General features: G+C 42.1%; 1 protein-coding gene across 1 annotated transcript; it reads right to left on the bottom strand.

Annotated features, from left to right (window-relative positions):
* Positions 1-409: 409 nt before the first annotated feature.
* GOLPH3 (golgi phosphoprotein 3) lies at positions 410-20,312 on the bottom strand. Its single transcript, XM_028749426.2, has 4 exons — positions 19,788-20,312; positions 10,822-10,953; positions 7,382-7,496; positions 410-2,445 (listed from the first exon to the last, which is right to left on the bottom strand). Exons 1-4 carry the CDS (start codon positions 20,028-20,030, stop codon positions 2,021-2,023), a joined length of 915 nt encoding a protein of 304 aa, XP_028605259.1. The 5' UTR covers positions 20,031-20,312; the 3' UTR covers positions 410-2,020.
* Between the last annotated feature and the right edge of the window lie 6,935 nt (positions 20,313-27,247).

Raw genomic sequence — 27,247 nt, 5'->3', positions numbered from 1 at the left:
TATAAGCAGACATGAGCATCACACTACTTACAGGCTTTCCTGGTAGTGAGAAAATCTGTCCTCAAGTGTACTACAGTCATACCTCTTGTTACGTTTGCATCATAATACGCTTTTTCAGGTTGCGTCCCGCAGCGACCCGGAAGTACCGGAAAGGGTTACTTCTGGGTTTTGCTACTCGCGCATCAGCACAAAATAACATCACATGCATGCGCAGAAGCGGAGAATCCTGACCCGCGCATGCGCAGGTGCGGGTTGTGTTCCTTTCAGGTTTCGAACGGGGCTCCGGAACGGATCCCGTTCGCAACCAGAGGTACCAGTGTAATCAGAATTCACAGTTACATCATACATCACGGTGCTTTTCACAATTAGGAACACAAAATGCAAAATTACATGCTTGCTCTGTTTCAGGCACTTTCAAGATAATCGTTTATTTACTGTAGGTAAAAAGCTAGTATACAGATTGGGGATCCCTTTAAATTTCAACTACAGTTAAACGCCATCTAGTTATTTCTGCTTTCAATGTTAACCAAAAATTTCTACATACCTGCTCCACTATTAGTGTGTTCTGTTATCCAAAACAAAAAGGTCAGTCTTTTATTTGTTCAATGCATAATATTTACATTGTGAATGGAGCTAGAACAAGCAATGGTAAAGAGGTAATAAACTTTAAAAAGCCAGTTTATATATTTTACAATAATGTGCTAATCAGCATAATTGTATATAAAAATTAAAACATAGTAGAGCTTCCTACTACAGAAGTCGTAATTGGTTGAACTGTAGTAATTACCTGCTAACAATTTACATGCAACACTTGTTAAGATTGACAACTGATTTTTGTTTAAGTGTTAAGTTGATTAATGGCATGAGACACAATTTTAACTTGTGTACAAACAGAAATTGAAGTCTGCAACCAAGAACTGTACTCATCACAAGCCTCTTCCAAAAAAAAAAAAAGGGGGGGGGGATGATAAAATGTTCTCATCATACAACAAATGTTATAAAGGCAACATACAAGAAGAATGTACCTGGATGGCACAAACTCCATAGAAGGAAAGGTCAGGCACGCACACATGCACACCTTTTTTGTATAGGAGGCCCATCTTTCCACCAAGAGGCAGTGGCTGAAAGCAAATGATAGAAAGCCAGATGCACAACTAATTCAATTTGGAAATTTACTAAAATGTGCTTGAGTGTTAATATACAATTCTATATACAGACCACACTGGAATGTATCCCACCCCTCTGCAAAACAACCAGACTTTTTGATACTAGCCTTAGGATTCAGTTATTTTTAAAGTAAACAAACAAAAACTCAATAAAGAGTTACATGAACAGCAAAATGCACGAGATGGCTGAACTATTTATTGAGTCGATCTGGGGATATTTCTGCTTTAGAAATTGTTTGAGCACTTCCACATGTATGTCTAGGAAGAAAGGGGCAATCTACTAGGTTTTGTTGTGGCACCAATCACCACTCCATTCCAGCAGGATTCTGTGCGAGGTTCCAAAATAACCCTCAGTGATTTAACGGAACCTGTTCAACTGCACTCCAAAAGGCTCACTTCGGGCGATTCCAACATGCCTTTGTGATTTTAGCCAAGGATAAAATGCTGCACTTCGCTGAGGCAGATGATACAGTTGGATCAACTTGAAACCAGATGCTTGATTCCCTCCTGGGATGTGCTTTCTGCGTGAAACCATCCCAGTGGAAGAAAGAGGGGTACAATAAAAACCCAGACACAGTAACTTAGATCGGATACGAAACAGAATGTCAATGTGGCTGTCAAGCATGTTGAAGAGCAGGAAGCTCTCTTGAACCAGCAGTATCCTGTAGTAGACACACACACACACGGAGAAACAGAACACACCACCTACCGTTCCCATGAACAAAAGCTTGAACAAGAGCTGATTTTCATCATATGAAGAGAGGTACAAGATGACAGAAAACATGAATCGTCAATAGAAGATAAATTGATTGACATGAAATGGGGAAAAGAACACTTGAGCAGTCTGATTGCAGTTATTTTGTGAAGGCTGCTACTACAGCCCACAGGACCTCATTTGTGTTGGCCTTCATACATTCGACTTCAGGGTCTAAATCCAGGAGCTGCCGCACTCTCTTTGTGGCTAGGTCATACTGCTCATCCAAAAGGGGGGCAAAAGCGTTCTCAAGGACATCTGACGCGTGGGCTAAGTAAATGAGAGCCAGCAAGCGCTTGTCCATGCGGTGGGGGTCATTCACCCATCTGTCAAGAACAGCTTCTTGAACTTTCTTGATGAGGCGCTGCTTAATGTTGTTGTTGGTGAGAGGGTGTGTGGTCATGTCAAAGAGGAGAAAGTTCTGTTTCTCTGTAGTCAAAACCCCCTTTTCCACCAGGTTTTTGGCTAATCGTTCACGTACGTTTCGTAACTGGTAGTGCAATTTTAATGGATTCCATGTCTCACCTAAAATAAGGCAAAAGAACAAACAAGCCCCTGAATGTTTTGCTGGTATTCTGTTGGTTAGCAAGGGTAAATGAGACAAAACAGGACACAGTAACACAGCAACAGAGGCAAAAATGCAGTATTAATTGTCACATTAGGTAGAGAAAGAATGCTTCACTTACTGACCAGCTGCTAAGATGATCCACAGAGCAGCTTGCAAATAATACTTTGGATGAGGAGTTCCATGCTTCTAAACTAGCTAACAAGGAATGACTCCCTAAACTATTCCCCAAATAAACCTCAAAAATTTCCCGCAGGATGAAATAATTTTCCCTGAAGTTTGTCACCTATTCTAATGTCAAGAAAAACTTTCTGCACAAGGCAGTCAATTTGTACCATGTCAACTTACAGTGAGCTGTGTTGAGACAAATATGGTGACCATCTAAAGGGGGGAAGGGAATCAAAGCTACTATTTGGAATATTCACAAAATATTAGAAAAGCTTTATTATGACGGTTGAAGAAAATGGTGAAGGGCAGTTGCCTGTTTATCAAAACTAGAATGAAAAACAAAATGGAAAAACAACAGTCTCCTAACATTCGAAATACTTGCTAGCTTCTGAAATAAACTGGTATCTGTCTTATCGGAGTTCATTGAGGATAGAATCTTCATTTGAAGTTTATTCTATGAATGTTTCTGAAGTGTATGGGGTGTTAAGGGATGGCCAATACCTCTGCTGGAGGACACACCATGCTCCTTTTGGGGCAGTTTGTCTACCTCTGCTTCACACCCCGTACTCCGCTCTCAACTTCCTAGAAGTTGACAGCATGCAACAGTGGCCACACCCCGGGAAACAGCTTTGACCGGCCAGCTAAACTAGGTCAAGGTAGTCAATGGGTCTCAAACCCTTGTTGAGCTAGGGACTTCCCCTGCATGCGAAGATATGCTTCAGCAGATTGAACAGATGAGACCAACAGTGGGTCCAACAGTCAAGAAGGCAGTAGGGCTGGGCAATATCTGATGAAAACACCACGATATATCACCAGCTAATTATAACGATATTTCGATATATCACAATACGTATCTACAGCGGCGTACATATCTACAGTGGCAGAGGTCCCGCCATACCTCCCCACAGCGGTGGAGGGTGCGCTGCGCTTCCCTGCAGCAGCAGAGGGCCTTGCCACACCTCCCTGCAGTGACAGAGGGTCCCGCCATACATCCCCATGGTGGCGGAGGGTGCGTCACACTTCCCAGCAGCAGCCAAGGGCCTTGACAAGGCTCCCTGTGGTGGTGGAGGGTCAGAGCAAAGCTGGAGACACCATGCCTGCATTTTTTTTGCAGAGTACCTGTAAAGTATCCTTCAGCTGAACTACCCCCTGGAAAGCTGATCCTTTTGTTCACTGGGTATATTGTCTTGTTGAAACACTTATCACAATGTTATTTTAAAACTGGTATTCAATGGTATGGTGATTTATTGCACAGGCCTAAAAGGCATTTACTGCACATGCTGTAGAGGGAACTAAGGAACAGATGGGGCTGGGAGAAAGAGAACTCTGATCCTTCACTGTCTTGCAACTATACACATTCATGAAAAAGGCTTCAGAAGTAAACCCCAAAGAAAAATCCATACTTGCTGCCTTGTGGGACACCTTTAAGAGAAGAAAAGGCTAAGAAATAAACCCTTCACAAATCGAGAGTGAGAGCCTAAGACAGTTGGGGGCTCCTTGTGTGCTCTCTTCCAGCAACTTCTGCAGTCAAGCTGGTGCCAAACACATTGCTCTGCTTTCCTTTGGACCACATCAACAAGGGCAAGAGGGAGTCTTGCCATCTGGGGAGCCCAGGACCTCCATACACATTGCCCAGGCTTGTGTCCTGGAGAAGTAATTTTGGGACTGGCTAACGCAAGAGAAACAATGGAGGAGGCAGCAGTTACGAGTTACTAATCTCTGCACCCACAGCAGGTGCTGTGATTCTCCAATGGTTTGTCTTCACCCCCAGAGGTACACTCCATTGTCTATCGAGGTAAAAGGGTGCCAACAATAAAATTTCATTTCTATTAAGTGACACTACCTGCACCTGCTAAAAGAGACACTGTAGAAAAAGTCACCAACCAAATGAAAACCTCCAACCAAATTAGTCTCATGAACAAAACATCTCTAAAATGCCCCCGATATACTGTGTGCTATAAGAGAAGACACAGGGCATGCATTGGCTCAAGGTGTTGTGAACCCTAAGACAAGCAATGAAGGAAATGCATATTTGTTCCAGCAAAAATAAAGTGAACATTTAAAATAGATTTTTTTTTATCCATTTTGATTTTCCACAGTAGCTTGGCGACACCTTGTGACCAAACCTCCTAACTACAAGGAACTCTGAACAAGCAATTCAGACAACTATTTTGCGTTCAGAAATTGTAACTCTTCGGAGATTTGAGTAAATGTTTTACAGGACTCACTTTCTTATGATATGCAGAAGCGGTGGTAGATAAAGTTATCAGGATATTTTATCAAATATCATATTAGTTTGCTTTAAGACTGAACATGTTTAGCCAACATGTCACCCCTGTTAGCAGTACCAGCACCCTGTGGAATATGAGGGGTGGTGGCTGAGAAGACTTTCTCTGTGATGTAATGTGTCCCCCACCAGCTGCTCCTGTATGAGGTATAGTGCAGTATGCTTTCTGTCAGCTGGTTAAAGCACACCTCTATGGCTTTGGGGGATGATGGAATGAGATTAAGTGAATGTTGTCCTTTCTGCTGTACTCTTAGTGCTGTTACAGTTTTAATTAAAGTTCTTTTATATTGTAATTTTTTATTGTAACCCATTCCGAGACCATGGGAAATAAATAAATAAATAAATAATAAATAAATAAATATTCTGCAAAAGCAGACTTCATTATGAAAGGCCATTATTGTCCACTGCAAGTACCAGTCCCACCCTGAGGCTGAAGTCTGCTGACGTTGCTGGCCCAAGAGGGTCAAAGCATGTCAGAAAGCAGATGGACTTTGAAAAGGAAACCAAGCCAAGAAGTTGCTGCCAGCATGCTGACGCTAGGAAGGAACCACATGCAACTGAATGAGAGTCCAAGTTTAGTTCCTATCAAGGCGGCAAGCCCATACCTGGTCTGTACCACTTCAGACTGTGGGTATGGCTACTCTATACCTATACATAAATCAATTCCTGCTCACAGAAAGACAGCATGTCAGGGAGAAGCCTGGGCTAGAATCCTTCCCCCTGATATTCTACATTTATACATGGAGGGGATTGCAGAGAGAACATTCAATCATGAAATCCCTAACCGCTGTCTAAAGTGGTACAGACCAAAATTTATTTATTCTTTGAGTGAGAACTTCAGTGGGAATTAGGGTGACATTTCCATTTGCAGAAATGCTTCTAGCATAATGATTTGGGGGCTTGCCACACACAAAGGAATGCAAGTACGGAAATGTGATTCAAAATTCTGCACAAAGGCATTGCAGGTTTTAAAACTAAAAGCACAACACACCCACAGAGTACATTTGGAAATGTATAGAGCCTAGTGTTCAGTAGAAACCACCAGGGAACTGCAAATGGTTTCCAGGAGTCAGGGGTAGGGGACCTCGTACCAATCGCTGCCTCTCTTTTTGTTCCCAGGCAGCTTCTCTGCCCCACCCCCACCCCAAATTCCCACACAAATATCAGTGCCTCATCTTCTTTTCTGGCTCTCTTCCATTCACATCTCCAAATACTCTAATTTTGGAACCAGAAGTTTTCCCTAAGTGCTTACAAGCATTCTCTCACTGATCTCAACTAGACTATTTTGCTAGTATTATCTACAATTGTACTAACCCCCTTTTATGGTTGGAAGTGTTGAGGAAGCAAATTATTTACGAATTACCTTCTGCATATCTCAAGGTGATATACAAAATAAAATAAAAGTAACTAAAACAGTTAAAACAGCACAAAATACCATATTACCATATTTTTCCGTCTATAAGACGCCCCCTATTTTTGGGAACTCAGCTTTAAGAAAATGGGGGGAGATTGCTCCCCAATTTTTGACATTATTTTTTAGGGGGGAAAACAAGTCTTATACACAGAAAAATACAGTAACTGCTAGACAACAGTTCATGACTGAATTCAGATTTCAACAAGAGGCTGACTATTACAATGTCAGCTGTACTGCTAAAATTACTTAATTTAAGAAATGAACTTCAAGAACAGACTCTGATTTTCTTGAAAACTGTAAACATTGCCTCTGCCAGAAAAGCTCCAGGTTTCTCTCATTTTCATTAGTCTCTCTGTTCTTCCTCTCTACTGCTGAACAGCCAAAGCAGGAGGGAACACAGGAATGTGTCACCAAGATATAAATATGCAATCCTAAACTCATTCGCCATGGTGTAAGCCCCACTGAATTCACTGGAACTAACTTGACTACATCAACATTACTACTAATCAACATGCTGCAGACATAGGATATTTAATGAAGATGGAAGAATATTAGTATAAAAAGAACGAAGAGTGGGAAATAAGAGCCAAGTACATACATACCGTGATCAAGGTAGTCAAAATACAAAAGCGCAATTCATCTGACTAAACTTGTGTGTTAAGATTTCATGAAGTAATTAACACTGACCAAATCTCCCACACCCTCCCACTGTTAAATCTAAACCTGGTGATCCTGTATGCTGCTAGACAGCAGCTTAAATCTACTCCAGATATAGCAAGAGCATTAACTATTTCCTTCCACCATTCCAACACTGCCATCCCCAAATTTATTCGACGGAACACTGGTGTTTAAATTTGATCTTCACAGCAACCAAAGTTGTTACTCATAATTTGGACAGAAGGCATCACTTGATAAGGAACTTATCAAGCCCTATACTTGAAAACTCGCTCCTTAAAACCAGTGATGCATGGCTGCCCAAAAGTTTGTTAAACATTAAAAAATGTTAATTTCCAAAGATTTATCTTACCACTAAGCAGCTCTATCCAGTTCTGCACTGTTTCAGGAGGCTGTGTCTCCTTAATGTGCTTCAGAGCTTCATCAAGTAGAACATCCCCTGTAGGAGCATCTGATTTGCAGATCACCTGATAGGAAATATAAGAGTTCACTCCATCACCTCAAACTTTTGCTTTTAACTCTTTAAGCACCAAGTGGAGAAAAAGTGTTTCTCAGTACTACTTTTTTATATCTTGAGGCTCAGTGTTGGAATATTCCCACTTCTTGAACCATGTCATTGTTTTTCAGAAATCAAACCAAGTATCTTGCTTTTGAAAAGGAAAACGTCTGAATCCATGGGAAGGCAATGCTCCATATATACCACCCCATTCATGTCAACCAGAAAATAAAAGTCCAGAACCATTCCCTCTAGGTACATTAGCATCCTTTTTTATTTAGACAAATAGTTACTTCATGAAGAACACATTATATTAATGGCATACTACTTTCTGTTGCAACCTGAAACCACAGTATACAGGGCATATGGAGGAGAGGCCTGCAAAAGTCACATTTACCTCAAACAGTGCCCAGAATAAATAAATACAGAGAGATAAGAGAGCTCTTCGATTTAGGCACTAGAACTTCCAAAGCTGCTGGCACAGGGAAAAACAGTGCCAATGGAGAGACATATGAGAGCTACACACAATATCCAGGCAACAAATGAAAAACCAACAGAATAGATTCATTGTATTTTTACTGTTATTTTTATTCATAATTAGAATGCTCTGAGCTAAGATTATCAACCTGTATACGTTACCACTGTCACCCTTTTTCACCATAATGTTCTAGTTCCCTAAAAGGCTGTAGGTGATGCAGATATGAACCCATATCACCTCCCTTGACAGGAGAAAAATAATAATCTCCCTGCCACCCTAAAGTCGCTTGCATATGGACAGCAAACAAAGTTATGGAGATTTGTCTGGAATGTCTTCTGTTCCCTGGCCCCCTGTACATAATGCTGAGAGGACAATCTGTCAATAAACAATAATCCATTCCTAAACATACGCTTTGTGGTCACAGAGATAATTAGCATGCTTCTCAGAAGCAATAATTCCAATAAAAGCCACATTAAATGTCTGTTAAAAAATTTTTGATGATGAAATAATTCCTTTAACAGACATTTTATTTGACAACAATCAAGCTGGCTTGATTAACTATAAATTTATATTATGGAGGACAGCAACAAAAAATGGCAAAATACTAAATTTAATAGACGTCATTATTTGGAGCCTAGAAATGCTAATTCTCTCATTAGATCTGTGCTCTCACTGCTTGAGCTCCAATTCTTCTGGGAAGCCAGTGTCTGGCTATTACGGCCTGGCTAATGAATGTTTATTAAGTCCTTCACAACACTGAGGGAAATTTATACCATCAGATAGAAGAACACATCAGCCAGAATGCATAGAATAAAAGCCAGTCAGAGGTTCAATAGAAACTTGGTTTCTAAAGAATGGCCTAAGCACAAAACATAGGAGGATAATCCAATTAAAACATGCTCAGTGCAGAACCACTGAAATCAGTGAACGTTAATTGTCCATTGATTTCATCGGCGTATGACTAACACTGGATGACACCCAAACTCTTGTAGTATCAGCTTTAATATACCTAGATACATATTATTTATTTGGTATAGGTCAGGGGTCTGCAACCCGCGGCTCCGGAGCCGCATGTGGCTCTTTTACACCTTTGTCGCGGCTCCAGGGTGGATACTAGCGAGGGGAGGAGGAACATTGTGCGCCCTGACACTCCCCACTGTGGCGGGCGCTGTACTGGCTGTGATGTCGCATGGGGGCAGTGCGTGCGTTAGTCACACACCGTCCTGACGTCACCTTCCCGGTTTTGCGGCTCCCAGTTTTTTTTCCCTTCGGAAACGGGTCCAAGTGGCTCTTTTTGTCTTAAAGGTTGCAGACCCCTGGTATAGGTGGTCCAATAATATGCACTTTGCTACTATGTATGAGCAACTCCACTGATTAGCACAAAATTAAAATATGATGGCTTAAGCTTTTTAAAAGCAAAATACATCATTTTAAGCAAATGTCTTCTCTTCATGGTGACCCCAATTTAGTACAAGGTTACAGCATGTTAGTAGTTATTTTGGAAAAAGCTTTCAGTACCTACAAACAATAAAAAATAATTTGGAAACCAAACAAGGAGGTTATACAGACAAACACCCCCTCCCATTTATATGGGGGTTATGTTCTGAGGCACCACATCCATACGTGATATCGCATATAATTGAGGCACCCCTTGGAAAAGCCTGCAAACACCCTCTAAACCTCTGAAAACCCTAGAAAAACCCTTTTAAAAACCAGCACATGGCTGGCGACCTTGGCAGTTGCAGGTGTGCTAGCAGATGCTGCTGCCCAGATCTCCTTCTCCCAGATCTTGATGGCATGGATGCTGGACACATTCCTACACATTCCTGCCAAACCTGTGTGCCACAGCACACCCACCCATGCCTTCTTGTAAACAGACCAGCACTTTCAGTTTCTGCTCTAGTGTGGAACCAGTCACTGCTTCTTCGGTTTTGGGTTTGTCAGCACCTGAGGAAGATGATGATGCCTCAAAACACCTCTCCCCAAAAGCTCAAAATAAAATCCTGACTTTAAAAAGCTCCCCCCAAAACCCACAAAAGATCTATTTTTTTTAAAAGAAAACCAACCTCAAATACGTTCACCAGACATTCCTCCTCCCAAAACTCCTCCAAAGTTCGTGACAATTGCTCTCTCACAACCTCCTTCCTTGAACTCCAACTCGCCACAATTATGGCCAATAAATAATGTAGCTTTCAGGTCTGACTCTCCTTAAAATCACCTATGTAAAATATTCTAGAAATAGTCAAGCAAGCTATTATATAACCTTGGTATTTCAAGGAACATTCCTGCATTTCTGGCACACCAAAGAATCTTGGAAGCTCTATGGGGAAGGGAGCAGATCCATTTCAAGATAATCTTAACTAAATGCAGCTGAACATAAGCAGTAACTGTCTACTTACACAAAGACGCAATTCTTAACAGCGAGGTAGTGTGGAAACCTTTCAAAACATGCTTTTTAAAAAAGGTGAGCAAAAGATAATATTGACAGGGCAGACTGTGCATACAACAGCATTTTTTCATCACAAGATCTCCTCAGAAAAAATAAATTGCCTTCACATAATGCCAACAAAATCAACCGCAAAGAGCAACATAGACTGATTCATCTTCATAGTAGGCCCTGGATTCAGCAAATTGCATAAGCACTACATGTTTAATATTAGATATGTGGCTTAAGGAACTTAAAATTGATTAGATACAAGCGTTCTTGCCATCTCTTTACAAATACTGAAATGAGTATGTAAAAGGTTGGTACAGTTTGAAGAACTGTATGGGATATAATTTTTAAGACCTACATGTCATTTTACCCTCCGATTCTTACCTTTCTAGTTAACAAACTTTTGCGTCTCATTCCAAATGCCTCCAGCTGAAGACGCCCTCTCAGTGCTAATTCAATTAACATGCAGCCACGCAGCCCAGAGGAAATGCAGTCATTCCAAAATGATGTATAACCCTGATGGGAAAGAAGTCTCTGTAAGTTTTCTTTTATCCATGTAAAAATCAATAATATTCATTGTAACAGTTTCAGACAAAAAGAAGAAAAAGAAATCTGCCCTCTTGACATGCTCCAAAATAGCTAAAGAATTTAAGAATAAACTAAATACTGAAGAACATATCCAAGCTTCCCCCCCCCTTTTTTTGACTTCTAAAGTATAGTGATAAAAGCTTTCTAACAAGCTTTCATGAAATGTGATTCATCTTTACAGAGATTTCGAACTTTACTCCAAAATGTTAAAATATTGATTTCTTTCAATTTAGGGAGTCTAGTTTGAATGAAGTGGGTCTATTTTCTAAGAGCTGGAAAAGAGACTTTTATTTTCAGTTCACATGTAATTCCAAGTCAACCCATGGCTTAGCCCTGTGAAGCGTGGCAGTAGGAGTGCAGCGGCTGAAAGCTTTGCTCCGAGAATCCATACTTTTGTTTCTTTGTGCTAAGCCATGGTTTGGCTGAGAGCAACATGTGACCTCGACCAGACATCTCAAAATATAATTGTTTCATTTTACCAGGCTTAGGATTATGCATTGCAGGGGGTTGGACTAGATGACCCTTGGGGACCCTTCCAACTCTACAATTCTATGGTTCTGTGGTAAATAGTTGCAGGAATCACAAGTTCAGTAAAAACAAAGAAGCTTCGAAACAGGTATACTTCTTGCTTCACAAGAATTTGCAGTTAAAGCCACAAAACTTCACATGCTGAAATACTTTATTCTGGTTGAAGGAAATTTAAACCAATAAACTAAACACTATCAAACTAGCTCTAACATTATCCTTACAATGCTGGCCAAGGAATTTTTAACACATCTTTTCCTCTTTCCACAACATTTTATCATTTCAAAATGCCTGCTTTTCAAACCAAAACATCAAAATACTCTGGAAGCAGTGAGTGTACACCTTCAAATATGCTGTCAAAATAAAAGAGAATTTTTCCAACATAATGTAGATGTGAACGTTTTTGAATTTCACTGGGGCTGTCCAGTACCCTCCTTGACTGCCTTTTTTGTGAATGGAATTGTGATGCCTCTTGCTTGTCTGAATGGTGGGTGGGTGTAAAAACCGACTTTTGTATGGCTGGGATGTATGTAGCCTACTGGAGAAAGCTAAGAGCTTTTTCTCTATGCTTCATTCAACTTTGCCTCTAACCCAGCCATCCCACTCCAAATTTACCTTGTAGTCTAAAGAAAGATTTTGCAAACTATTGTGGTTTTTAAAATGTTTATTAGTTTATTATTTACAAATTCAGTCTACCTGCTTGGTTATTTTTTATTGATGATAGGTACAGCGCAGCATCCTCAGGCAGCAAGCACAGCATAAATTTCTAATTACAACAAAAAGATGAATCTTTTACCTAAATCCACAGGTACAACAAACCTCTATGCTCAATTAAGACTCTGCACATCTGACTCTAAATTAAGACAGTGATTAGTAAGCAATCCTAAACTCCCTGGGAGAACAGATGTTGTGGACCACCACTTTCACCAACAGAGAGGTCTGCAGGCAGTGTTCAAAACTCCCATTGTTCTAGGTGCATTTTTAGACAATCAATTTCATTAGTGCGAGCAGTTTCTGAGCTCTGGGCGAAGTACTGCACCTAAGATTTCAGATTAAAACTGCAGTGTGGAAAGAAAGGAGGACCTTTTTCTGCCTCCCCACTTCCAGCTACTCTCTGAAGACAGGAGAAGAGGCCCTCTTAAGAATATTATGGGGGTAGGCAGGGGAAATACTAGACCATATGAAAAATGAACTTATTTTAGCTGTAGTTCATTCATTTCAGCTTTGTATTGTTATGAAAAAAGTGTGCCTATATATTCCGTTGTTGCATCCATAACCTAGGTTTAAGGTGCCCTTTAGCTCCTAGCTTTCATGTCTCTGTTTCTGACACTGTCTGCAGACGCTCTGCCAGGTCTGCCACTGTCGCTATAAAGTAGTGCTGCACATACGACTGACCTCAAAATGGGGCATTCCAGTGTGCAGTGTCAGGGAAGGCCTTGGATCCACTGAATCCAAAGTCCCCTCATTGCCCAGACACAACCCTGGAGCTGCTTATCTCTCTCACTAAAGTCACTGTAGTTGTTATCTCTCTCACTAAAGTGAGCAGGAAGGGGAATTTTTAAAGAGCCATGACAGGGGGTAGAATCCATCCTCCATCTTTTGCCCTGACTGGCATGAGCTATCAGGGCGGCTTAGGAAGTGGTGGCTTCTTTGCCACAGAATTTTCTCACCACATTAGGACTGTCTTAACTAGGAGAATTCAGTATGTTAGGAATGAAATCGCAACCAGCAGAATTACATGAACTGCAAAATTAGCTGCCTGCATCGTAGTCTTAATTTTCATGAAGACAACCTAAAAATGATGAGAAAGGAAATGTCATAGCCCAGGAAGCAAGCAAAATAAAAGTGAATCTTAATCTGAGGAACAAACAGTCACCAACTCAAATATTTCAGTTTAAATACTTCTGTTTGTTGGAGGAACTTTTGAGCTATCACTGAGTGACCACTTAGTAATTATATGTATGCCATCATGAGTTTCATGGTGGAAGAAAGTTGATATAATGTAAGAAAATAAATATAAATATTTATACAGCACACTAAATTAACAGTGTACTTTGGTTTTGTTTATTAAATGTAGAACAATGCATGCACTAAGGCTACAACCTGATGCACTTACTGGGAATAAAGCCCCACTGAGCTCACTGGAGTTCATTTTTGCCACAAATGCCTGGTTCACACATCACACTAACCCAAACCATTACTTAGCAGAAACATGCAAGCACTCAGGCTTCCAGGAAGGATAACACAGATGCTTTGCTTCTCCCCAATTGTTTTGCCGCTGTACTCTGCTAAGTTACAGTATAGTTTAGTGCGTCATCAGAACCTGGGTTTGTGGTTTAGCTCTCTTAACTTACCATGAGTCATAAACTAAGAACACACTTTGATTACACAGCTACACAGCTTTATTAGCAAAAATAAGGCAAATACAAATTAGGGAAGCAAAGTGTATCTGAGTAACAAGTTGAAGAACAACTTTCAAGCTCCCAACTTGAGTCAAAACTACACTAAAATTATTCAAATACTAAAACTTCTCTCTCTCTCTCTCTCTCTCTCTCTCTCTCACACACACACACACACACACAATCATGGTTCTTCTTCCCTTAGGCCTCCCACTGTCATATCTATTCAGCACTTTGCTGTGAAAATAATACCCCTCTTCCCTCACTCTGAGATGCAATTCCTCTTCTCCACTGGCTTCCTGTCCAAATCACAGATGCTTTACAAGCTCCTTCAAACCCCTTCATGCCCCCACTCTGCCCATCCTTATCTCTCTGTGTTTATTTCCCAACACATCCCTGCCTGTGACCTTCGCTCACAGAGATCCACCTCCCTCAGCATCCAAAGGTCTCCTGCTCCCTGAAATGACTCTGTCCAGTTTTCTTTGCTGCCTCTTGTCTCAAACTGCCTTCCAGAAAGAATGTCTCTGTGCAGCCACCTTTATCTCCTTTAAATCCTTCTCCAAAACTCATCATTTCTAGGAAGCCTTTAGATAAGCGCATTAAGATCAACAATGAAACTCAGTTAGTTTCTCCTATGACCTGATGCTTATTGCTATGTGGCAACACAGAGGTAAACATTTTCACTTCAGGCACCAGTATTGTAGAATGAGCTCCCTGCTGAAAAACAAAAGGCCCCATCAGTATTGGCATTCCACAGAGTACTGAAGACACACTTGTTTAAACAAGCATTCCCCTGATCTCCTTACTTGAACCTCCAGCTTTAACTGTTTTAATTTTTGTTTTAACTCTTTAAAGGACTTATTTTAGTGTACATTTAAATTATGGGTGTTTATTTTACTGTTTTGATAAAAATATTTTATTGTGTATTTATGTGTACAGATATTTTTTGCAATTGATTTTATACTTGTAATCTGCCTAGAAGCCACTTTGACAATTAAGCAATATATAATTCATCATGGTCACACACACCCTTGCCCCAGTCCTGGATGCCCTATCATAACGAAGCCAAAGCATGTGTAACTAAAGTAATCATATATTATTCCTCTATTGTATCCTGTCTATACCTCCTGTAGTAAACCCCTTGGGGTAAGGAAGGACCTGTCACAATTATTTTGTATGCATACAGATAGCACTATAAATAATAAGTTAGCAACCCTCACCCCCCCCCCTGCAATACTGTAGCATTTGTCCCTCTTTCAGCTGAAAGCAGAGTGTTATCGAAGAACCACCTTACTCTGAGGGAAGCGGATATAGTGGTACCTCGGGATGCAAACGGGATCCATTCCGGAGCCCAGTTCACATCCTGAATGGAAGACGGTGGGTCTGCACGTGCCACGTTTTGCCGCTTCCAACCGTGACATAATTTTGAGCGTCTGCGCATGGGGCAAAACCCGGAAGTAACGCGCTCCATTACTTCTGGGTTGCCGCAGGGCGCAACCCGAAAGCGCTCAACCTGAAGCACATTCAACCCGAGGTATGACTATCTAGTTTTCAGAAAGACACCCCCCAACTTGTTTTATCCATTTTATTAGTTTTAATCCAACACCTACAAATTTGGTGTTTGAAGAACACATTATCTGGATGCAAAGTAGTAGTACTCCTCCTGTCATCTTTGGGACAGTGTCCTTCTTACAAAAGTTGTGCTACTTTCTTCTCCAAAACAATTGTCTCCCCATACCATTATAACAAGAACAAGCAAAATATTTTGCTTTATATATTTTCACTGTTCACTTTTGGCAATGGAAGCCAAATAAAAAGGTTGTGTATAACAGCAAGGAGAGCAATGCAATTCTTTCATACCCTTGATGAGTCAATGAATGATGAGTCTATGAATCGGATCTTATGCTATGGTTTACACAGTAGTTGCTGCAGTTAAGAGATACTGCAAAGATATAATTCTTGCTGGAAAGAGGAAAAACTGGTTCAATCTTCATGAGGTCAGTGCAGACTAACACATGATAGCACATTACAATGACCAGGAGCTGCAAAAAGGTTTCCTCCTTCTGCTCAGCAGCAGAAGGAATTTATGGCTGTGACCTGTAAGGAAATCTTTGCATTGCTAAGAGATGGCTAAGCTGTAACTTTCTATATTCCAGGGAAATTCACCTCCACACCAAGTCTCTGTGTCTAAGGTTTTGTGCGCATTATTCATCAACAATAAACAAATTAAAGCATATATACAATCAAATCAGAAATGTAATAGTATCCTTGATGTTATAAAGGCATTTGTGTTATTCAAGTCAGTCAGTTTTCCTTTTAATAGTGATACTAACAAAACAGAAGGCTTTCTTACTTTTACTTTGCTTTGACATTCCTTAGGGTCATTTTATTCCAGCAAGAATGGGTTGCTTCTTGTCATTAATATACTGTTCACTATTAGTACAGCTGCAACATTTAGCCAAGTGTTAATGAACCAAAGGGTTCGTATGTGAGCAGCAGAAAAGAATTACATACCCTTCACTGTGCATCTCTCATGCGCTCCAAAGAATGCCATCAGTTTCCTGCAAACTGTAAATTCACTTTCACTAGGATGAGGACCTGATGCCTACAAAGTGCCACAACTGGTGCGTCATAGTACCATCTTTTAAGAAATAATAGACTGGCAGTTCTTCAAAGATGGAAAGCTTGCCTTCAAAAAGGTGTTACTGGACTTTATCCAACAGAAATTAGTATTACAAGCCTACAGTACATAAGTCAGACGGGGGACTGTGATATCCCACTGCTGAAGACGCAACTCATTGGAGATTATTTAGCTTCATTTCAATCACAATATGGCATGGGGAAGGCCTAAAGAATGTGCTTGGCTCAAGTTGTAGGTTTATCTTTGTTTAGCTCATACAGTATTGGGTTATTTACCTATGATTAGGCCATATATATTAGGAGTGAGGAGCTTAGGGCAGCTGAAAGATGGTTAATAGAAGGTTGCCTCTTAGCCATGAAGCTCAAAGGGCCTAATTCAGACCTACATATTGTCTCTATATCTCTTAAGTCTCACTTTTTAACACTCTCTCTCTGAACACACCCCTTTGTGGCTTCCCTCAATTACAAGCAATCTGAAAAAACAGAAGATTAATACATTGCATAAGACATTATAGAAACAAATAAAAATGAATTTATAAATCTCAAGATGCTTTGGGTGCCTTATATGAACTGTACACATATGCTTGCACTGTCAAAATAGTCTGCAAATAAGTAATAACTAATGACAATAAAGCTTGACTTCATACTGCAAAATAAGTACAGTATTTGTTCCAAAATTTGGAAGCAACCACAAAGGACTGACATCTATTATCTGAAATTCATCAGAACAAACAGTACTTTGAGAACTAGACTACAATCATTATTGTTAACTGAAACTCAGAATACATCAACCAACCACAACAATCTTGCTTATTAGAGAAGTTTGCAATGGCTGGATCCAGTCATCAAATTATGCTTTGACAACTGGAAATACCTCCTTAGCTTGAATATGCCTCCCTCCCACAGTTTAGATAACCCAACCTTAAAACTCTAATCTAAACTCTAATGAGCCTGTAACATGTTTCTCAGTATAACCTAATATAAACTACAGCAGAAACCCTCAAAAGCCTGGAGATGAAGTATAGAGTAATGTACAGCAGCCAAGCTACAAATGGATGACTTTTCCAAAGATTAATGAACTCTGGGAAAGAGTGCATATGAGCATGATCCTTTATGTAAGCCCATGCAAATACACTGTGGGGTCAAAATAGAAGCCAACAACTATCATGAAAAGGGCAGTAAGTTGTATTCTACACATTAAAAAAAATACCCATGCATTTGATAAAAGCATTCCCTTTCTTGGCCAAATGTACCCATAACATAAACCAGAGCTCCATTACTTTGCAAAATTCTGAAATAGCACCTTACAATCTGCAGCACAGGTTTACAAACTTTTCCTCTACTAGGTATCCTAAAGAGAATATCTTGCTCAAGATAGTACTACACTCACTAATAAGCCTGTAGTATGTCAACCAACCCATTCTGCCTAACCAAGCTTGTTTCTTAAATGATGTAAAATGTTTATAAGCATACCCTGTGAGTCATGTGTTTTTCTGGAAAAGAAGTACATTTTAACTTAGCGAAAGGTGTTTTTAAAAATTCCTAAATAGCCATATGAGCTGCAGCTGGAACACTACAGTCATACCTCTTGTTAAGTTCGGTTCAGGTTACGTTCTTTCAGGATACGTCCTGCGGCGACCAGGAAGTAATGGAACAGGTTACTTCCAGGTTTCGCTGCCCGCGCATATGCTCAACATGACGCCACACGCATGCGCAGAAGTGATGAATTGCAACCCGTGCGTGCACAGGTTGTGTTCTGCTCGTGTTGTGAACGGGGCTCCGGAACGGATCCCGTTCGCAACTAGAGGTACCACTGTATAAGAAATTCTCAGACAGATGACTGTTATGGCCCAGTTGTTTGAATTTACTGCACTAACAAGTAGGTGCTTAGAATGCAGCATACAAACTATGACAGTACATGGTTCCTAAACATAAATGTTCAAAAAACCCCAGCTATTAACAGTATTCCAGTCTGAGAAAGTCCAACTACATGGACCTCTGCTCTTAAGAAACTTGATGCCCCTAAGCCAACTTCTACTGAGGGGTTTCAATGCAACTTTGCTGTTTCTCCTGCCCCATTAAGCCCGTCTGTCAAATCCAAAAGCTTTTCACCAGAACGTCCTCCTCCAGTTTTGCTGACACCACCACCTTCCCTAACCCCTTTACATCTAATCCTAAAACCGTTAGCTGCCTCAGTTTCAGTCATACCTGATAAGTTATAGTGGAAACACTTAGCATAAAACTATGAACGCTCAACTAGCATGTCCCAGTACATAAATTGGGTAGAAGGCGGTGGCTGATGCCCACTTTCAAATTCTATTCCATCTTCATATCCTGTTCTTCTCGCAAGATTCTTATTCTTCTTCTGTATTTCTCATATCTGATTTATTGCCATATACAGTGGTACCTCGGGTTAAGTACTTAATTCGTTCCAGAGGTCCGTTCTTAACCGGAAACTGTTCTTAAGCTGAAGCACCACTTTAGCTAATGGGGCCTCCTGCTGCTGCCGCGCCGCCGGAGCACAATTTCTGTTCTCATCCTGAAGCAAAGTTCTTAACCTGAAGCACTATTTCTGGGTTAGCGGAGTATGTACCACTGAAGTGTATGTAACCCAAGGTACCACTGTACAGTATCGCAGTTTGAGAATTGGACTGAAAGCTGCAGTGGGGGATGAGGTGGGAGGAAGGGGTTGCCTTGCAGACAACATGGCATGCTGGGGAGTGTGTGTCTTATATTTCCCTGCCAGCTTTCTGGCATTTTTTTTTTTTTTAACTTCCATTCTGACACTTGTGTCTCGTTCGTTTTAATTTGTTTTTAGGGTGGCCCTGAAAGGCAGCATGCAAAGCCCTGGGCACAACCACTTTTGTTTGTGTGTGTCAAGAGACGCCCGCCTACCTTAACCCCTAATCGCATACACTACACAACACAACACAACACAACACAACACAACCAGCCAGCCAAGGAGCCCCTCCCCCTCAGACATCCACCAAACCCCGTAGCAACCTCCAGGCCCCTCGACCGACACCACCCCTCACTTTGGCCTCATAATCCCGCCCCCCAGCCCCACATACACAAGGGCAACCCTGGGGGGGGGGGGGAGGCCTTTCATGTCCCCTCCTCACCTCACAGACACCCCACCCCACCTTCCCGGGCCCACCCCGCCACCTTTCCCCGCTCGCCAGGCTGCGGGCCCCGCACCTCTCGGTCCTTGAGGCCCAGCAGCAGCACTTCCTCCATGAGCGTGAGGCGCGTTTCCTTGGAGTCGCCCTTCTCGTCGTCGCCCTGCTCGTCCCGCCGGCCTTCTTCCTCCGCGCCTCCTCCGCCACCCCCGCCGCCGCCGCCGCCCCCGGACGCCCGCTCTTTGTCGGCCGCGGCGGCGCTGCGAGAGGCCTCGGTCCGGCGCTGCACTAGGCCCGAGTTTCGCTGGGTCAGGGAAGTCATGGCGGCGGCGGCGGGGGGCCCCGGGAGGACCCTGCTGGAAAGGCTGGGGCTGCGGCCTCCCTGCCGCTCTCGCTCGCTCTCTCCGCTTCCCCCACTCCTGGCGAGAGCTGGGGCGGCCCGAAGCCCTCAGGGAGGGGGAAGGGAGGGAAGGGAGCGGGGGAGAAGGAGCTGGGCCAGCCTGGCTCCCCCTGCGGCACCAGCGGCGGCGGCGGCGGCAGGAGCACCTTCTCCTCCAATATGGCGGCGCGGGCTGACGCGCCAGCAGCTATAGCGGCGGCGGAGGATGTGGCAGGAGGAGGAGGAGGAAGACTCTGGAGGCGCCGGAAAGAGAAAGATGGGGGGCGGGGGCGGAGAGGAAGTTAAGTCGGTCAGTCAGTCGGCGGCTCAGAGGCGGCGGAGGTAAACTCTGAGGTAAACTCTTCCCCGCGCTAGCCCTCAGGAAGGGGGAGCGTGTTTTTGTTTCTGTATCTTCCGTTGGAGTCGCTTTTAAAAACTTTTTTTTATGGTGAGGAGCACCTTGTGAAGGAAAGCGAATATGCAGTATACTCTCTTTTTTTGGACGAACGTGAAACACACACAAACATGCCCAGGACATTTTGGCACCTGAGGCAGACCCCAAAATGGCGCCCCCGTTCCCTCACACCAGGTGAGGGAAGATCTACATCAGGGGTCAGCAACCTTTTTCAGCCGTGGGCGTCCCTCAGACCACACGGTGGGCCGGACTATATTTTGAAGGGGAAAAAATGAACTTATTCCTATGCCCCACAAATAAACTAGAGACGCGTTTTAAATAAAAGCACACATTCTAATGTAAAAACACCAGGCAGGCCCCACAAATAACCCAGAGATTCATTTTAAATAAAAGGATACATTCTACTCATGTAAAAACACGCTGATTCCCAGACCATCCATGGGCCGGATTGAGAAGGTGATTGGGCCGCATCCGGCCCATGGGCCTTAGGTTGCCTACCCCTGATCTACATCAGGAGGAAGAAAAGGGTACATCGGGATCTGCAGATCCTGCCGCCTGAGGCAGTTTCCTCATTTTACCTCATGGGTGGGTTGGCCCGGAATGAATATTGTCGTGGAGATCTGCTGCCCCTGCAGATCCTGCTGCCTGAGGCAGTCGCCACGCCTTGCTTCCTGAGTGGGCCACTGCACACACCACATTGCTCAAGCGGAGCAAGTAAATTCTCTGCATAAAAATGCCTCTTGAGCATATAGTGCGCACCCCTGAGAGTTTGGGCATCCTGTATTGTTCTCCTCCTGGGCCCTGCTTTTGTGATCATGTTTCAGCCTCCGTGTTATGGTTGACTGTTTTTAGCCCCTGTGATTTGCATCAAATTTTTATTGTGCTGGTCTCCTCGCACATTTTTGTGGGTTGAGTTTCATGGAATGCCTTAGGAGTTCCTTGTTCCAGTACTGTATTGCACTGTTTTAGGGGTGAGCAGTGAGGTGGCCAAGTTCACTAACCCAGGGTCCATATTTCCTTTTGAGACACAGCAGAGACTGGGTTGTCTTTATGATAGATTATTTGCAGATCTATACAACCTGAGCCTATGATGGAGGGGTTTCCCAGCACTACCCTCCAAGAGGATCATTCTTCTCCCATAGGTGCAGTCATCAGCCATTCTCTTCCCCTCTCTCTCCAACCCGCTGCTTTACTATCTCCATTACATCACTCCTCCTACTCTACTCTTCCAGGCTACATTGCTTCTATTGCTTACACCCTCTCTGCTATAAGCTCCCTTTATCTGTAAAGGGAGGGGCCCTACTCAATTGGTGTCTTAACTCCCAGTTCCTTTGATGGCTTAATGGTCCATTACCCCAAGTGATCACCTCATGCAGGAGGTTATTGCTGGCTTTATTAGGTTTTGCCATTTGCTTATTCCAGAGGATTAGATACTACACAGCTGAAATACGCACAGGTTGAGCGCAGTTTTAACACTAGGTCTTAGTTAAATTCTAACATTAGCTTGATCCGGGAATTTTAGGGGAAGTCTAGCACCCACAACTCCTGAAAATGTGTGTGTGTGTGTGTGTGTGTGTGTGTGTATTACACAGAGAGAGAGGAAATGCAGGCAATCATACAGCTGTCTTGTAAGAAGCTGTCAAAAGAGAGATTGTGCTGGTATTTGTATGGTTAGTCACTAACTGAGCAACCCTAACCAGGCAGATGCATTCCTGGCTACCAAGGCAAATCTCACCTCCTAGTCTGAGACACCTTTGTTCATGTCAGCAGTCTATTCATGTTAGTGTTGCTGTGTTAAAAGTAGCTAACTCATACATCTATTTTTATTAGCTTTTTCTTCTTCAGAGAAGCTGTGTTACACGGCTCCAACTTTTAAAAAGGTTTTTTAAGTATGCACCTCCAGTGGAGTCTTTCTGTGATCTATAAGCAAATAAACCGCATCAGGGAACTATATACCATGTAAGTGTCTATACGTATCAGCACATGGAGTTTCTAATATAGACAAATGCCATCAGCCAGCCATGTTCTCTTCTAAGGTACTCCACACTATTTCTCCCTTCAGCAGACATTCAGCATTCTGTAGCCACTGAGAATTGCCTCATTAGGACTATCACCTCATTTTCTTTCCTAAATATTCCTAAATAATTATTCTCTCTTTTTTATTTCTCTTCCTTTTTCTTTCTTTCTCATTTTCTTCTGGATCTATGTTTTTATTTTACTTAGATTAATGTTTTAGTCTGGATAAAAAATATATTTGATAATCTTCTTTATATTTCTCTTTATAAACTCTAATAAAAATTTTCAAAGAAAAGAATAGAATCCTATACAGCACCAAAGGCAGCCTTAAGTGCTTGAGTGCCTGTTCTTTTTATTTAAGCTGGAAATGTTGCAGCACATCCTTAGACACTCTGCTGCAGGTACCATAGAAAATATCCCCTGATATGTTTATGATAGAAGACTAGAATTATTGAGCCAGATAGCTGTCAAAAACCTGGAGTATCAGCTCATAGTCACTGTGTGACTATTATCCAAAAAAATACTCTTAGGACCAGTTCACATTGCTCCATAAATGTTATACCCTTAACCATGCATATACATACTTTAGGAAACTGTGATTGACTGAAGTTCCTTGTTAAATGGAATTGTTAAATTATTATTTATTATTAAATGTACACTTAATAGCGCACACAGTTTTGCCTTTGCGTAGGTGAAATGGCCCTGCCATTTTTGCAATGGAAGTCTAACGTTATAAAAAGAGAGAGTGCATATGTCAGTACAGTATATCTTGTCTTTACTGCATTTGACCACAATGCCTTCACTGTGTTTTCCTATTCATATGCATAAATAATAGTCCAGAACTCTGGAGTGCATATGGTACAAACAGAATGCTCCTGTAAATGTAGAAGTTTTCACATAAAGTGATAAGCATGAAGAATAAATTGCTAATCAGAAAATGGCAGTGTTGGGGAGCCAGTCTCAAGCTGAATGAACCTATATTTATGAAATGACAGGATAGGCAGCAATGGCAATTCCAAAGAAGGCATATAATTATACACTCATTAACATGCATTAGTATGATTTCAATCAAACAGTGCAAAATTACAGTGAACCAGAGGGGAGGGTTTAATAATGCCCAGCACAAAAAAACCCTCTTAAAGTACATTCAAATGTACCTTTTTAAGGAGTACCCCCACATGAACAGTAAAGTACTTACCGGTAATAACTCCAAGCATTTAGAAAGCACACTTTAGGGGTCCAAACACTTTCTTACCTCATCCCTGTAATCCTTAAAATAAATCTGCAAGGTAAGCCAGCATTATCCCCATGTTGCAAATGGAAGACTGAAGCAGAAACAAAATTGTGACTTGCCGAAGATCACTTAGTTTACTGTTGAGAAAATTGACTGGCATCTTACAGATACCTGGGGCAGAAATCCTTGTGACCTGCTGCAAATCTCTCTGCAGCAAATATATTTAACAGCGTTTTATTACTTAAAGCAGTTTTATCCCACTCTTTATTCAAAAAGGTTCTTAGTGCAGCTCATAATCTAAAAACCACAACCAACAAGGAAAATAGGTATTGGCTGAGGGAGGAAAAAAGCAAGCTCAGGTTCTTAAAATTAGTAGTTCTTAAAATTACAGTGTGTTACCAGATAAAAACCTATTATCTCATGTACATATTCATGGGCCTTCTAATCTGGCAACCATTACTAGTGATGATTGCACACCACAGATGTTACTGCTTAATTGGGTAAATTACCCCAAAACTTAGATCAATAATTATCTTGATAATCTTTCTCATGTAGAGGAACCAACAACGTTAACACAAACTGATGTGATTGAAATATTTACACATGACAATCCATTGCTGCTAATGGGAATGAGCCTAATAGCAGCATGACATGTTTTTTTGGGTGTGTGCATGTGTGATGTCTTTGTCAGAAACAAAAGAATCAACATACCAAGATGGACATAGAAGCAAAATGTAAGTGTGGCCATTAGTATTAACAGAGCATGTATATCACATCCAGGAATACACTGTCATCACAATGCATGTTTATGACATATTCAGTGTTCATAGTGCAGACATATGGTCTAATTTCCACTTCTTAAACATATTAGCCAAGCCAATGTATCCCTTCAAAACAATATTTGAGAAAGGGGAATTGGGAGGGGGGCTGGGGGCAGCGGTTAATATATGAAAGGAACGCAGCATTATTTTTGTCTGAACCATGACAGGGATAAAAGGGTTAAGCTTCCCCTGCCCATGTTCTGCTGTCCTGATGAAAATTGGGGAAAGGAGCTTTGCACAACAACAAGTTTTACAAAATCATGTGTTCAGCTATTAGATGGGATGCCCAGCACTTACAGAGTCTCGCCCACCTAACATTTTATTCTGAGCATGTGATCCGGAAAACTGTTTACTTGGGAGAAGACACTGAACTCAGCAGGACTGAGTTAAAAAGCATTGTCCTGCCACCCTCCCAGGATACTGAAAACAGGATAAAACCCCTCCCACACTAGATCACACTGACAAGTACAAGAAAATGAAATATGCAATTCTTGCTGCTTACAGCTGGAAGGTTTCCATGCAGTTTCACATTGGTGATATGTGTGCAACAGTAATACACTATGATTGCAGTGTGACCTGTTGGGATACAGAACCCAATATTTAATCCCATTTAGAGGGGAGAATTTGCCCTCTAAATTAACACTTAAATAGGCTTCAGTTCAGTCATACCTATCCATTGGGTGGAGAAGGACAATGTATTTACCCAACATTCCCTTTGAAAAGCAAATCTGAATTTTAAAACCGAGCAGAAGATTTATGATTTAATTCAGATTAACATAATAAGATTAACATAATTACCAGCAGTTCCTGGACAAACAGAATTTGCACACTCTTTTTTCTACATACTGCATAGATCAAAGTGACTCTCAACTTCAAACACAATTTATCCTTTGAAGTTAGCCAGTGAAGTATGTGCTTATAATATGGATATCTGTTAAGAGCATTGCGGTCTCCCCCCTTCCCCATTGCACCACTGTAACAGAACTTTTAGGGGTCCTGCTTCAACCTCTGCATTCATAAAGGTCTTGGTCTCTCTCTTTTTCTCTCACCCACACATCTATGAAAATACCCAGAATCAGAGACAGCAAAACCTAGCACATGAAAGTTGAAAAGGCGTCTCCACAAAATTGCAACTTGCTGCATAGTTCCCAGGGTATGGTCTGAAAGCACACAAGGTGCTACATTGCTGGTGTGGGTCTGGTTATTTATTGCATTTCTATTCAGCCTTTTCTCCAAGCTCAAGATGGTGTACAAGCTTATCCCTTTGTCCATTTTATTCTCACAACCACCTTGTGAAGTAGGTCAGGGTGTGCGTGTGCAGCAATGTAAGGCCAGTGTGGGAGCATGATCTGAAAACTCCCCTTTTAGTTGCCAAATGCATGCCCTAAATCATGGGTCGCCAAACTAAGGTCCATGGGCCGGATCAGGCCCAATTGCCTTCTAGATCCAGCCCGCGGACGGGCCAGGAATCGCCACGTAGATCGCCAGCGCGCACATTCTTTCCCTCTCCCTCACATGGTGGCACTTTCCCCCTCAGGGACAGAGCGATCTTGTCCCACGCTGGGCACCATCGACGTGAAGGGGGCGTGTGATGCTGGTGGCTGCTGCGTTTTCCTCCTGCTTCTCCTCCCTCTCCACCAGTCCGCCCTTCCGTCCTTCTCCACGCCCCTTTTCCACACCACTTCCATGCGCGCTTTCTTCGTCACCGCCTGCCTGCCTCCCTCCTTCATTTCTCCCATGGCATTCAGGCGGGTTGTTGTGGTGGCTGCAGCCGCCGCTTGTGGGTTGGTAGGTGGCTCTGTCTACTCTGCGGTCCCTTTCGGGAAGCAGAAGCAGCAGCAGGTGGTGGTGGGTAAAAGCTCCAGTGACACCCCAGTTCCCTTACCTCCGTCCACGGTTCCTCTGCCGGGGCTGCTGCTTCTGTCTTCGCCAGCCAACACAGCCTCCTACCCTGCCACGGCGCCTGGCTGAAGAAGCCCAACTGCAGCTATTGGGACGAAAACTGGAACAGGTAAAAGCCAGGCATAGGCAAACTCGGCCCTCCAGATGTTTTGGGACTACAACTCCCATCATCCCTAGCTAACAGGACCGGTGATCAGGGATGATGGGAATTGTCGTCTCAAAACATGTGGAGGGCCAAGTTTGTCTGTGCCTGGGTAAAGCAAAGCATCTTTAGGCCTCTTTGCAGGCGGGAGAAAATTGTTCTCCCCCCCACCCAAAAAAAAATATAGTCCAGCCCCCCCACAAGATAGATAGATAGATAATACTTTATTCGGCTATAAGCCCACAAGGTAAAACCAATCAATAAATAAAATAGCATTTTACATTCTAAAATATCAGCTAAAAAATTTCAACGCATAATCTCCTTCACGTTACATACAATCTCTAGATGTACCATATTGTGGCCTTGAATATAGAGATGGTGGATAGAGTTTACTAGATTTTTAATAGTCATGCAGCATTCCATGAAGTCTTTTATATGAAAGAACTGAATTCAGGAATCTGGCAACCTGTAATGTTCTATAAGAGTCAATGTCCTGGAGTAGATAGGCTAGATGTAATTCAGGTGGTTTAGCAACAGTTTCCAAAATGATTGAACTCAGAATCCTTGATCGGGGAACAATATATAAAGGACAATTAAACAAGATATGATAAAGGGATTCTGTTGATTTGT

The sequence above is a fragment of the Podarcis muralis genome, chromosome 11, assembly GCF_964188315.1.
Source record: "Podarcis muralis chromosome 11, rPodMur119.hap1.1, whole genome shotgun sequence".
In the NCBI taxonomy this organism is placed as follows: domain Eukaryota; kingdom Metazoa; phylum Chordata; class Lepidosauria; order Squamata; family Lacertidae; genus Podarcis; species Podarcis muralis.
Note: the sequence above shows the minus strand (reverse complement) of the source record. Positions and strands in the feature narration are given on the sequence as shown.